This window comes from Ranitomeya variabilis, chromosome 8 (genome assembly GCF_051348905.1).
Source record: "Ranitomeya variabilis isolate aRanVar5 chromosome 8, aRanVar5.hap1, whole genome shotgun sequence".
NCBI classification, from domain to species: domain Eukaryota; kingdom Metazoa; phylum Chordata; class Amphibia; order Anura; family Dendrobatidae; genus Ranitomeya; species Ranitomeya variabilis.
In genome coordinates this window covers 34312019-34326404 of record NC_135239.1, presented here as the reverse complement: position 1 = coordinate 34326404, position 14386 = coordinate 34312019, and the positions used below count along the sequence as shown (strand labels likewise).

At 47.9% G+C, this 14386-nt stretch overlaps 1 protein-coding gene across 1 annotated transcript in view; it reads left to right on the top strand.

The window, feature by feature from the left end:
• Positions 1-13924, top strand: part of NRDC (nardilysin convertase) — a 31534-nt gene extending 17610 nt beyond the window's left edge. The window contains exons 23-31 of the mRNA XM_077276296.1: positions 6015-6046; positions 6389-6527; positions 6610-6657; positions 7944-7996; positions 8322-8405; positions 9672-9762; positions 10244-10360; positions 11038-11127; positions 11658-13924. Of these exons, the coding sequence (XP_077132411.1) occupies positions 6015-6046; positions 6389-6527; positions 6610-6657; positions 7944-7996; positions 8322-8405; positions 9672-9762; positions 10244-10360; positions 11038-11127; positions 11658-11852 (849 nt within the window). The 3' untranslated portion in view covers positions 11853-13924. The remainder of the gene's footprint in view (positions 1-6014; positions 6047-6388; positions 6528-6609; positions 6658-7943; positions 7997-8321; positions 8406-9671; positions 9763-10243; positions 10361-11037; positions 11128-11657) is intronic.
• Positions 13925-14386: the final 462 nt, after the last annotated feature.

Here is a 14386-nt window from a genome sequence, read left to right as displayed (position 1 = left end):
TCTCTCACGTCCCTTCCATACCAGGGCGAACGCCTTTTTGGGGACAAACTAGATAAAATAATCGCAGACTCCACAGGGGGAAAGAGCAAATTCCTTCCCCAGCAACGGACCTTTCGCCCCTTTCGCAACCAACAGGGCCGAGGCCGATATTTCCGTTTCGGCTCCAATTGGTCCAATCCTCCCTCCGCGCCACCCGGCGCCGGGAGAGGTCAGCGCAAGGACAGAACCTCCCAGCCATCTTACAAACCTTCTCCCTCTTGGAGAGGCAGACCCAGACAACAGGGGTCCAGGGGGCCCAGACCTAACAGGTCTCCACCTCAATGACTCTTGGCAGACGCCAAAGGACACCGACAGAGTTGGCGGCCGCCTACTCTTCTTTCGGGACGCATGGCTCTCGGTAGTTTCCGACCGATGGGTCCGCGAACTGGTATCCTTCGGTTACAAGATAGAGTTTGTCTCTCTTCCCCCATCTCGTTTCTTCCAGTCCCCTCCTCCCAGAGCAAGGGTCCGTCAGTATTTTCAGGCCATAAGATCGCTATGGGAAGACGGGGTCATCATCCCGGTACCTCAGAACGAGAGGTACCAAGGTTTCTATTCCAATCTTTTCATTGTACCAAAGAAGGACGGCTCAGTACGTCCAATATTGGACCTCAAGCTCCTCAACAAGTACGTCCGTGTACGTCAATTCCGTATGGAGTCCCTCCGCTCGGTAATTGCCTCTCTGGAAGAGGGCGAGTTCCTTGCATCTCTAGATGTTCAAGACGCTTACTTGCACATTCCCATCCTACCGTCTCATCAGCGCTTCCTCCGCTTCGCGGTCCAGGGGCACCATTTTCAGTTTGTCGCCCTACCCTTCGGGCTGGCCACTGCTCCTCGGGTGTTCACCAAGGTCATGGCAGCTGCCGTGGCCATTCTACATGCTCGAGGCATAGTGGTGTTGCCCTACTTGGACGACATCCTCATAAAAGGCCCCTCTTTCCGGTCCTGTTCAGAAGCGGTAGACGTCACTATAAATACCTTTTTGCGCCTGGGCTGGAAAATCAATTTCAAAAAATCTTCCCCAGTCCCGGCCCAAACCATATCCTACCTGGGAATGATCTTAGACTCCTCTCAGGGTCTAGTACTTTTGCCTCCGGAAAAGGTATCCACTCTTCAGAGAGAAGTCCGGAAGCTTACTCAACCTCGCTCTCACTCCCTACGCTTCTCCATGAGGGTACTCGGCAGGATGGTGGCGGCAATGGAGGCAGTGCCCTTTGCGGTTTTTCACCTCCGTCCCTTACAACACGCCATTCTGGCAGTATGGGACAGGAATCCCGCCTCGCTCGACCGCCGTCTCCTTCTCTCTCGCCCAATCAGACAGTCCCTCAGGTGGTGGACCAAGAGGTCCTCCCTGACTCGGGGGAAGTCTTTCCTTCCGGTGCACTGGCTGGTTGTCACAACGGACGCCAGTCTCTTCGGCTGGGGTGCAGTGTTCCAGCGCCACTCGACTCAGGGTCGCTGGTCTCCGCAGGAGTCCCAGCTGCCCATCAATATCCTAGAGATCCGGGCAATCAGACTGGCTCTCCATCATTTTCAGCCGTTCCTCTCCGGCCGTGCGGTCAGAGTCCAGTCCGACAACGCCACTGCGGTAGCCTACATCAACCGCCAAGGGGGCACTCGCAGCAAGGCGGCCATGGTCGAGGTGACGCTAATTCTCCGCTGGGCCGAGACACATCATTCCATACTCTCAGCAGTTTTTATCCCAGGCGTGGAAAACTGGGAAGCGGACTTTCTCAGTCGCCACAGCCTCGATCCCGGAGAGTGGTCTCTCCATCCCGCAATCTTTCACCAGATATGCTCTCGATGGGGGACCCCGGACGTGGACCTAATGGCATCTCGCCTCAATTGCCAGGTTCCCGTCTTCATGGCCAGGTCTCACGACCCCTCAGCCTTCGGAGCCGACGCTCTCGTCCTCTCATGGCAGGGTTTCAGACTCCCATACATCTTTCCCCCAATTCCTCTTCTGACAAAGGTGATCAGGAAGATCAAGGCAGAACGGATCCCAGTACTTCTCATCGCTCCGGACTGGCCGCGCAGGACATGGTATGCCGAGATGGTTCAACTGGTCTCAGACGTACCTTGGAGGCTGCCGAGTCGCGCAGACCTCCTGTCTCAAGGGCCCATTTACCACCCGAACTCAGAGGCCCTGTGTTTAACGGTGTGGCCGTTGAGTCCTGGGTACTGAGGCAGAAGGGGTTGCCCCAGACGGTGATTTCTACCATGCTCCGTGCACGCAAGCCTTCTTCTATGCGCATCTACCACCGCGCCTGGAAGGCATACTTCGCCTGGTGCAGGAAGCGGGGACGTTTCCCCCTCCGTTTTTCTATCCCTCACATTTTGGAATTCCTCCAATCAGGCGTAGACTTGGGTCTTGCTCTCAGCTCTCTTAAGGGCCAAATTTCTGCTCTCTCGGTTCTTTTTCAGAGAAAGATTGCAAACAGATTGCAGGTCAGGACCTTCATCCAGGGTGTTTCTCATATGGCTCCGCCTTACAAGATGCCCTTGGAACCATGGGACCTGAACCTAGTTCTCTGTGCTCTTCAAGAGCCCCCCTTTGAGCCCTTGCATGAAGTGTCTTTGCTGTTCTTGTCTTGGAAGATTGCCTTCCTCGTGGCTGTCACGTCTATTAGACGTGTCTCTGAGCTGGCAGCTCTGTCGTGCCGACCTCCTTTCCTCGTGTTCCACCAGGACAAGGTGGTTTTGCGGACATGTCCGACTTTTCTTCCGAAGGTCGTTTCCTCCTTCCATCTTAATGAGGAGATTGTCCTTCCCTCACTGTGCCCTGCTCCTTCCCACCGCACGGAAAGGGCGCTCCACACTCTGGACTTAGGGTACTGTCACACAGTACCATTTTGATCGCTACGACGGCACGATCCGTGACGTCGCAGCGATCGTATGATTATCGCTCCAGCGTCGTAGACTGCGGTCACACGTTGCAATCACGGCGCTGGAGCGATGCCGAAGTCCCCGGTAACCAGGGTAAACATCGGGTAACTAAGCGCAGGGCCGCGCTTAGTAACCCGATGTTTACCCTGGTTACCAGCGTAAACGTAAAAAAAACAAACAGTACATACTTACATTCCGGTGTCTGTCCCCGGCGTTCTGCTTCTCTAGTCTCCACTGTGTAAGCGCCATAGCCGGCAAGCACAGCGGTGACGTCAGACGTCACCGCTGTGCTCGCTTTCCGGCCGGCAGACGCTCACACAGTGGAGAGAAGCTGAGACGCTGGAGGACAGACACCGGAATGTAAGTATGTACTGTTTGTTTTTTTACGCTTACGCTGGTAACCACGGTAAACATCGGGTTACTAAGCGCGGCCCTGCGCTTAGTTACCCGATGTTTACCCTGGTTACAAGCGAAGACATCGCTGGATCGCTGTCACACACAACGATCCAGCGATGTCAGCGGGTGATCAAGCGACGAAAGAAAGTTCCACACGATCTGCTACGACGTACGATTCTCAGCAGGATCCCTGATCGCTGCTGCGTGTCAGACACTGCGATATCGTAACGATATCGCTAGAACGTCACGAATCGTACCGTCGTAGCGATCAAAATGGTACTGTGTGACAGTACCCTTAGTGAGGGGTCTCAGACGTTACGTCTCCAGGACTGCGTCTCTCCGTAGGTCAGACGCCTTGTTCGTTCTTCCGAAGGGGCCACGGAAGGGACTACCCGCTTCCAAGGCCTCCATTGCCAAGTGGATTCGTTCCGCCATCCAAGAGTCCTACCGTGTCAAGGGTCACGCCGCACCTCCGGGGATCAAGGCTCATTCTACCCGGTCAGTCGGCGCGTCCTGGGCCATCCGGCACCAGGCATCGGCAGCACTGGTCTGCAAGGCCGCTACATGGTCCAGTCTACATACGTTCACGAAGCACTACCAGGTGCACTTTCAGGCTTCGGCAGACGCTTCCGTCGGTAGGCGAATCCTACAAGCGGCTGTGTCTCATCTGTAGCTTGTAGGCTCGCTCAGCATTTATAACTTCTGGTGACCCACCCAGGGACTGCTTTGGGACGTCCCATTCGTCCTGTGTCCCCCAATGATACGTAGGAGAAAAGGAGATTTTTGTGTACTCACCGTAAAATCTTTTTCTCCGAGTCATCATTGGGGGACACAGCACCCTCCCTGTTAGCCTAGTTGGCTCAATTGTTCTTTTCAGTCTGTGTTTTGACTATGACATGTTTTCTGTTTGTTAACTGGCTTACTCCTATTGCTTTGTTACCGAACTGGCTCTGGATTGTCCAGCCTGTGGGTGTATACTGCAGGGGAGGAGTTAATCTTTTGTGTGTGTTTAACTTAGTGTCCTCCTGGTGGCAGCAGCATAACACCCATTCGTCCTGTGTCCCCCAATGATGACTCGGAGAAAAAGATTTTACGGTGAGTACACAAAAATCTCCTTTTCCCAAAAAAAGCATCACCTAACCGGCTCTTTCCATGAGACATTGCTTCTGACGCCCTATCACCTGTAGGAGCGCTGACTGGACAGGACACTCGTGGCGGTAACACTGTGGCCGGGTTACAGCACAGCTCTATGTAGCGCTGTGGTCTTCTCCATAGGGAAAGTGAGTGCGGCTCCTGTACACACTATAGACAGGAGCACCCTTACCAAGTACTGGGATCTACCTGACCGAAGGCCATGGGATGCGGGAGGCACCGACGTCAGTGAGTGGGAAGATACACCGGAATAGTGTGGCTGCAAGTTCTTTGATAAGATGACGGTGCCCAGAGGAACCGGAAGGGGTGGGCACAGACCTAACGCTGGAAGGAAGCCCGCTCGCCAAGAGCAGGAAAGATGGTGGGGGGGTGATGCCGACCGTAATAGGGAGGAGTAAGGAGCGTGTTGGAAAGTGCGCGGAGTTCCTGCTAGTCTGCATGAAAAGAGCACTCTGATAGGCTCAGAGCAGTGGGCGGAGGAGCTGGAGAGAGCCAGAGTGCACCATTGGCTGGGCTGCCAGGGGTGTGGCCAGACCACTGGAGAGTACCCAGGCAAAAGCCAAGAGGAAACCCAGGGCAGCGAGGATGCCGCAGCTTGTTTTGTGGCAATGAGTGTGGGCCGCAAGTGACCCAGGCGGCCCCCACTTCCATGGGGCCTCTGAGATATACACACTACAGGGCCACCACAGGGTGAGACTAAGGCCTGGGTCACACTTGTGAGTGCAATGCGAGAAACTCGCACGAGTCTCTCACCTCAATACCTGGCCCGTTCACCTCATACCAAACAGGGACCTTGTCTATGTTGCCTCTTTTGCCAATTCTCTCCGTTCGCCAAGAGAACCTCCGCTTTTTAAGGAACACCTTCTCAAGCCAGCAGTTGACCGGCCTTAGTTCCAGGAGTAGCTCTTTTCTCCCACCCTAGGGACTGCTTCAGGACGTCCCATGGTTTCCTGTGTCCCCCAATGAAGTGATAGCGAAAAGAAGATTTTTGGTACTCAATGTAAAATCTTTCTCAGAGCCTTCATTGGGGGACACAGCACCCGCTCTTGATGTGCCTTTGTTGAATCAATTTAGGGTGATCTTTTATCTCTTCCTTTTCTACTGCTTTCTCGCTAACTGATTGGCTCCTTGCCAGTTGTTGGGCCTACCCTGTCTTACACGCATGTTACCCAATGAAGGCTCTGAGAAAGAGGTGAGTATCCAAAATCTTCCTTTAAAAAAAAAAAAAAATGGACTATGCTTTTCTTACTACCTTATATTCCAGGGTAGCATTATTCATGTGCACATACCTAATAACTTGGTAAATTAGTGCATAGAAACAATTTCTTTGCAAATTAAAAATAAGCGTGCGCCGTGTGTACTGTCCGCATACAGGACTCTTGGGAGGCTCTGTGGTACATTTGCTTTGCTAGTGGTGTCCTAATCCTTATGATGTTTGCAATTCTTCTTTTCTCTTTTTAGCCTGTTCTTTGTGTAGTTGCACGATCATATACTTTTGTGTAATAATCTTTTCTTATATATATATACTTTGTTTCATGCAGGAGTCCGCAGAGTTTCTGAATTACGTTAGAAGGTGAGACTATAACCGCGACGTTTCATTTCTGAACCTTGTGCGACCGATATCCGATTTTCAGAAGACACTGATCATTACAATGTATTATCGATGTTTGATTTGTGGGGGTCTTGCCATTCGGACGTCCATTCATACCTTGGCCCAACACTGCAGTTTTTGATATACACACAAAGAAGACATTAGGATGTCATTTTGTAAGTCTTACTAGGATGGGAGAGGGGAATTATATCTGTAAAATTGGCTCCATCAGTAATGTATTGGGAAGATACATGGGGGCACCGTCTAGCTTCGGCACTTCTTCTTGTACCCCCCTAATACCTGACATGATCTCGTATTCATTAGTAAGCTGAAGTGTCTGCCTCTGAAGAACAAGGTCCCGGTGCAGTTCCAGGTGGTGGAGTTGCCGACTTCTCACCATCTGTGTAAAATCAAGTCTCTGAATAAAGGCGACTCCAACTCCGAGGTCACTGTGTATTACCAGGTGGGAACAGAAGAGATTTTATCACTAAGCCCAAGATTTGTTGTTGCTGAATTTATTTATTTTTTTACTTTTTTTTATGCAGTCTGGTGCTAGGAATTTACATGACTACACTCTGATGGAGCTGCTGGTGGTAAGTGATTTTAGATTTTTGTCCCAATGAATTCATATTTTTATTTTAAATTTGGCTGTTTTTTAAATTTTTTTTTGCCTTTCATATGATTATATAGCGGCCTTTTTAGGCTGGGGCTACATAGCACCTTTGGCCAAAATCCAAGGTTGCTAGGTGTAGCTGCTACATCACAGCGCAATACAAGCGAATGGAGACACAATGCAACCACAAAAAGCAAGTTGTAAGAAGTTCAACCGCGTCGAATGCTTTACAATTTGTGACCCCATTCACTTGCATTGCGCTGCAACACGTAGCGAAATTTAGTCGTGTAACAGGTGTAGCCCTGGCCTTATTCTCATCCTTATTACAGCCACAGGTTCCCGGCCCTGGCCGCAGGTGCCTCGTGGGCCCTGGCCGCAGGTGCCTCGTGGGCCCTGGCCGCAGGTGCCTCGTGGTCCCTGGCCGCAGGTGCCTCGTGGTCCCTGACCGCAGATGCCTCGTGGTCCCTGGCCGCAGGTGCCTCGTGGTCCCTGGCCGCAGGTGCCTCGTGGTCCCTGGCCCCAGGTGCCTCGTGGTCCCTGGCCCCAGGTGCCTCGTGGTCCCTGGCCCCAGGTGCCTCGTGGTCCCTGGCCGCAGGTGCCTCGTGGTCCCTGGCCGCAGGTGCCTCGTGGTCCCTGGCCGCAGGTGCCTCGTGGTCCCTGGCCGCAGGTGCCTCGTGGTCCCTGGCCGCAGGTGCCTCGTGGTCCCTGGCCGCAGGTGCCTCGTGGTCCCTGGCCGCAGGTGCCTCGTGGTCCCTGGCCGCAGGTGCCTCGTGGTCCCTGGCCGCAGGTGCCTCGTGGTCCCTGGCCGCAGGTGCCTCGTGGTCCCTGGCCGCAGGTGCCTCGTGGTCCCTGGCCGCAGGTGCCTCGTGGTCCCTGGCCGCAGGTGCCTCGTGGTCCCTGGCCGCAGGTGCCTCGTGACCTGAACAAATATGTATATTCCAAGGAGGCATGAAATAATACAGCAGCTATTTGGCTGTGTGAATCATTGCTTGGATAGATGTATCCAGGGTCCTGAAATGTGCACAAGGAATAATTCATTATCAGTGCATAATCATGGAAAACACAGAAGGGCCTCAGACGTAGCTAAAACATCCCAGGAGCAGGACTGTGACGACCGAAGCAAGGGCTGTGAATGCAGAACTTCGGTGGTGCTGAAATTCATGCTCGAGCTGCTGCATTAAGAGGAACAATACGATGGGGTCGTTGAAGTTGACACCAGCAAGGATCAGTTTATTTATTTTTTTAATTCTGATTTAATTTTTCCAGATGCACATGGAGGAACCTTGCTTTGACTTTCTAAGAACCAAGCAAACTCTCGGGTAAGAAGCCACAGGAGCGGGAAGATTTTTAAGTAGCCCCTGTCCTCTCTTCTTGGGACTTCTGGAGATGGTTGAGTGCAGCCATCATCTATCTCCGGGTGTTTCATAGACCATGACTAGAGCGGAGGTGTGTATGCTCATTCTCTGCTCCATTAAGGCCTTTGTTCTTTTGATTAATGGAGGTCCCAGACATCCAACCCTCAGCAATCTGCAAGTTATCCCCTAACCTATGGATTGGAGATAACGTTGGTCTTAGTGCAATCTCTTTAATAACGTTATGCATATAGAAGGCAGAAATACCGACCTCCACCTCCCTCATCTACAGGTACCATGTATATCCAACCTGCAGAAATACATCTGGAATCCTTGGATTTTCAGTCACTGTCGAAACGCAAGCAAATAAATTCAAGTGAGTGACATGTGATAGTATCGCCAATAATTTATTTCAGGTCAGTCACCCCTTTTATTTTGTCTTTTCATGTTTGGTGCAGTTATACTCATTGCTGCTCAGTCCTACACATGCACCTCCCTGTGCTTGTATCGCTGCTTACACCGGCAGTACGGGCCTGATGAAGTGTCCAGACTGCGCTCCAGTTACCACCTATTCATCTAGGAATTGCAGAATGTTCCGTCTGGATCCTCCGTCTACGATGCTGTAATCTATTTTAAAGGGCAAAAGAATACAAGTGATTAACTTGCTGGGATCCCCACGATTCATAGATTGTCGGAGTGGCACCGCTTTTTAAAAGCTGACGCTCGTAGATTTTCTTTGCACAGTTACACTCCCTTTAAATGAAGTGTCCTAGAGAGAGGTTGGAAAGTGTCCTGGAATTAGGGCTGATAGACCTCGTCCCTTTTGTTACTGATCTCAGAGGTTGGAACTCCCACTTATCTTCTGTATTTTAGGCTGTAGGGCATTTACATCAGACAAGTACTATCCGTTGCTTTATTGGATTGCAGTCAGACCAATATTATTCTATGGGGCAGTGCAGATCTGCCATTTTTTTTCTCATACCAATTCAGCATGAGAAAAATAATGCAGCATGATGCGATCTGCAGCGTATTTCCGATGGCATGCATCCATTCAAGTCTATGGGTGCATAGAAATTATCGGCTTGCACTCGGATTTCCGTGGATTCACAATGGAGAAGATGGAGAAAACTTGCTTTCCATCTTCTCCCTGGTGTGAGTCCACAGAGATCCGAGTGCGGTCCGATGATTTCCACGCACCCATAGACTTGAATGGGTCCTGTGGATAAGGCCATAGTTCTACGCCTGATGAGTATTATGCGAATTATCTTGTTGTCTCATATTCTGCGGTGTGGAATTACAGAGGTGGGGAAGAGGCACCAGGAGCATCTCACAGCCAGTGTGGAGATAAGAGGAATGTACAGTGCACCTGGGAAGGAATTCGGAAAATTGTGCTGAGTAGAGACTCGGGGGAGGGGTGCAGATCTGTTTAATGCTAGGCCATACGGAAAAAACTTGGTGCCCAGATTCAGGATCCAGGGAGCACTGCCTTATTTATAATGACAGTGTGTCCATCCCAGTACCCATCACGTCCTATTCCACAAAAAGGTGCTGCCCTCCTAGGTGCAAAAGTGGCTTTTACATGGGTTTTACATTTTTATTTTTTTTTATTTTATTTTTTTACATTGTGACTTCTCTTGTGCAGCTCTGAGGTGGTGGACAAGAAAATAGAAGAATTTCTGGTTTGCTTTGGGGAAACAATTGAGAGCCTAACGGAAGAATCCTTTAATACACAGGTAACTTATTAAAAAATAAAAGAACTAGAAAAAGCTCTTGCAGAATTGTCCGAGTTTGTCAAATTGTTACTGTGCTACAGCAAAAGGAAAAAAATAAATAAATAGTGGTCCATAGCGTTATAATGAAAGGCACAGAGGGGAACAAGCTACAGTATGGTGCTAAGATGGCTTCTCAAATTAGCTGTCTCTACAAATCTGACCTCTCATATCCAGAAAATGTAATAAATAGTCATTGTATTATAAAAAAAAAAAAAGAAAAATTGCTGCAGCAGGAGCCTCTCCCCTCTATCCCTTCTGCAGCAAGATATACAGATTGTTACATTCATTGCATGTTCTTGTCATTCTACAAAAATGGAACAGATCAACCGGGCATTTATTTTTCTGATTCTGCAGAAAATCCTAGTTACAAATGGCGGCGTTACTGTACTCCTTCATTTCTAGATTTAGCTGTCCTCTAACCGGTGCGGATTTGTTTCTGCAGGTTAATGCTTTAATAAAGCTGAAGGAATGTGAGGACACGCACCTCGGAGAAGAAGTGGACAGGAACTGGGGAGAAGTCCTCACCCAGCAGTATCTGTTTGACCGCCTGGAGCACGAGGTACCGTCCATGATTTTACTCCTGGATGTATTATCGCTGGAGATTTAGGCTGTGTGCACACGTTGCAGATTTTTCGCTTTTTTTTCGCTATAAAAACGCGAAAAAACGCATACATTGTGCATCCCATCATTTAGAATGCATTTTGCAATTTTTGTGCACATGATGCGTTTTTTTCCGCGAAAAAAACGCATCGCGGTAAAAAAAACGCAGCATGTTCATTAATTTTGTGGATTTTTTGCGGATTTCCCACTATATTATTGCATTGGGAACCTCCGGAAAAATCCGCAAAAAGAAAAACGCACCAAAAACGCAGAAAAAAGGCAGAAAAAAGGCGAGAAAAACGCATGCAGATTTCTTGCAGAAAATGTCCGGTTTTGCTCAGGAAATTTCTGCAAGAAATCCTGAATGTGTGCACATATCCTAACACGATATTCCAGGGTCTCTGTTACAGCACAGCTCACGTCCTACGTAAATAGCCATAGTGAAATCTTGGGGTTTATTCAATGGGGACGTGTCGCAGCCATTTATATGACTCCGTTTCATCTCAACGGGGATCTGGGAAGCAAAATGTTTCTGCAAAACCCATGTGCAAGAATTGGATTCTTGCAGGACTTTCTGTGAGCATTTCTTAATTCACTAACTGCTGAGCATCAATAATTCTATAATTTTCATTTCAGATTAAGGTCCTGAAGACATTTATTAAAGAAGACATGACTAAATGGTTCCAGGCTCATAGAGACTGTGATGGGAAGGTTCTGAGTGTCCATGTGAGTGCCGTTTTGTGATATTGTGGCTGCGCACACGGAAAGCATGAGATCTGCAGAGTATAAGCAAGGGTTTTATTAAATTATTATTCAACCAACGCGTTTCGGCCCCGGACCGAAACCACACTAGAGGCACCGAAACGCGTCGGTTGAATAAAACAAACCTTATTTATATTCTCCGGATCTCATCCTTTCCACAAGTGCTTCGGGCATGTAGCTGATGATGAGCACAACCCGCTTCCCCCACAAACTCCATTTGTCTGGCATTGTCCAGCGACACTCATTTCCCCATCGGGCCAGTGACATCACATCTACACTTACCTGCCGGGACACGTGTTGAATCGCCAGGTATCATCCACCTGTTCTGTCCATTAGAACTGGGCACACACGTGATACCTGTCGATCGTGTACGTGCTCCCCTCCGCGGAAACGAGTGCGAAGAACAACATTGGCGCCAAACTTCTTACTTTACGTAGACGCTCATCCGCTTATTGGTCTGATAAATTGACTAATCCGGATTCTTTTCATCACAGGTGGTTGGATTCGGTGAGAAGGAACCAGACGCCTCTCAGACTCCATCTGGGGAACCCGAATCGTCTTACGGGAACATCACCGATCTGATTTTCCTTCCCGCATCTCCTCTGATGGCCGACACTGTGCAAATCACCGACCTTCGCAGCTTTACCAGCACCTTAAAACTGCTGCCCTATCACAAAATAGTCATGTGAGAACTGATGGGACTCCTCTACACTTTTTGGTTTATAGCTTATTTTTCCTGGATGCTTTTAAAAAGACAGTTTATTAAGAAAAAAAGTAACCCGACACGGGTCCGATACGAGCGCAGGCGGACTCTGGGACAATGGCGGCCTTTGGTGCACCGAGGAACCATGGCTGTCTTAGTCACACACATAAGAGAAGAGCTGGATGGCAATCATCATGTAGGACTATATATATTTTGTTTTTTGCACGGCTGCTTTAAAAAAACACAACAACAACCAGTCAACTGACTTACAAGTCACCATTGTGTTACACTACCCCACGGGGGACGCTTGCCTTTTATGCAAGTCCTTTGGTGACACGGACTCTCCCAATTTTTTTTTTTTTTTTTTTTTTGCAGCTCTGTTTACACTGTTCGGCTCCTGTGTAAAATCACAAGCCCACCAGGAATTCTCCAAATTCGATTCCAGTAAAATCTGAATATTTATTAACTACTTTACCACCAATTAAATATACTATTATCTGCTACTCAACATCCAGGGTGCTGACCCCATAAGTATCTATTTCTTTATTTATTTTTTTTCATCCACCTTGATGATGAGATTTTTGTAAACTATGTATGGGGTCATCCTGACTTTCGTCAGAAGGATCGGACTTGCTGGATAGTAACATGCTCAGTCCGTTGTTCTTTAGAGTAAGCCGCCCAAGGTGCCTGGCAACCACTTATTTTACCATTTGAGAACACATGCACTTATGTGTAACGACTGGTAATCCACCGCGGATTTTTTTTAATATGAGACCCTAAAGGGGTATTCCCATATCCAAGATCCTATCCCAATATGTATTCGGTGCAATAATAATACCAAAAACCTCCAAATAGAAATGGAGTATAGTTCTTCTGATTAGCTATGTTGCATGTACTGGGCTTTGCAGTAGCTTAGGTATTCATGGTTACGACTGCAAACAACTAGCTATCACTATGTTAATGGTCATCATAACCATGGATACTTAAGCTGCTGCAATGCTCTACACATGGAGTAAGCGACATAGCTGATTGGAAGAACTATACTAAATTTCTAATTGGAGGTATTTGCTAATATTATTACACCTGCTGCATAATGGGATAGGATGTTGGATATGGAAAAACCAATTTAAAACCAGAGTGCAAGCTAAATTGTTTATTTTTTTTCTAAAAGTTTCCTGTACATCTTTCATGCTGCCCTGGTTCAGTTGTCGCACTGGACACCGGAACAGAATGTTTTTACAGCACTCTCAGTTCTGTTCAGTGAACAGAACGTCACAAAGAGTTGTGTGGATATCGTTGCATTGATCATTATGTGTTTTCTTTCACATATACATCACCGTATATTAAAAGTGGAGGTTATACATTTTTGTGGATGACTTTAAACAAAGGAGTTAAAAAGGATTTTGTCAGATTAGAAGGAAAAAAGGAAATTATTCCCCAAACAGCGCCACTCCTCTCCATAGGCTACATCTGGTACTGCAGCTCAGCCTTATTGAATCAGATTGGGCTGAGAAATATTTCCAGGCACAGGCAAAAGATAAGTGGTCTGGAAAAAGTATCCCCTCTGTTTTTTTTTTTTTTTTTTTTTTTAAATTTTAGCCAACCCCTTTAAATAACATGGGTGCTTATATTTATCCTCTGCTGTTTTTAAAATGTGTGTTTCGGTTTTATTGGTTTTTGTTTATTTTATAATTTTGGGGATTTTTGTGGGGAGAAGCAAAAAAAAAAAGAGAACTATTCACAGAACTCATCCAGTATCACCACCGTCCCTACTGTGGGGGCTTTCCATACGGACGGCCATATTCAGCCTTTTAGACAATAAATGGGGCCGTACTTATTTATGAGGGGATGGATCAGGTCCCCAAAACATTTACTGAATTACTGCTTCTATTGTATTCAGGTTGGTATATTAACATTTAGATTCCGGACGAAGACGCGCTCGTAACCCCGGATCTAGCTGACGGGTCTTATCCATCACTGCGTTATCTTTGTGCTTGGAAGCGCTGCAGTAAGGCAGATTACACTGTAACAAGTTAATAAAACTTACGCTTTAACTTATTCATTCTTCTTCGTGAGTTAATAAAGTAACTGTCCTTCCACACAACCCCCTCAACCACAGGTTAAAAACAGGATTTTTGGTTGCTTACCGTAAAATCTGTTTCTCGGAGCCTTCATTGGGGGACACAGGAAACCATGGGTCAGTCAACTACAATCAGATTGGAGAAAATCCCCACCGTCGACTGCAAGGTCTTTCTACCTAAGCCGTGTGGTAAAGAAAATGTCTAGCACAGCCTGAGGAGGTGCTTAAGAATAGGTTCCCAAACCTTAATAAGTGAAATAGTATAAATGAGTGGCTCGGAGAAAAGGATTTTATGGTGAGTACACAAAAATCCCTATGCTTAGCACACTCCAGTAAATGTGATGCAAAAGGTGTATTTAATGCGATACATACAGTAGTCACAAATGTTTCGGTCTGCAAGGACCTTCATCAGTGTGCTACAAACAAAATAATAAATGTGC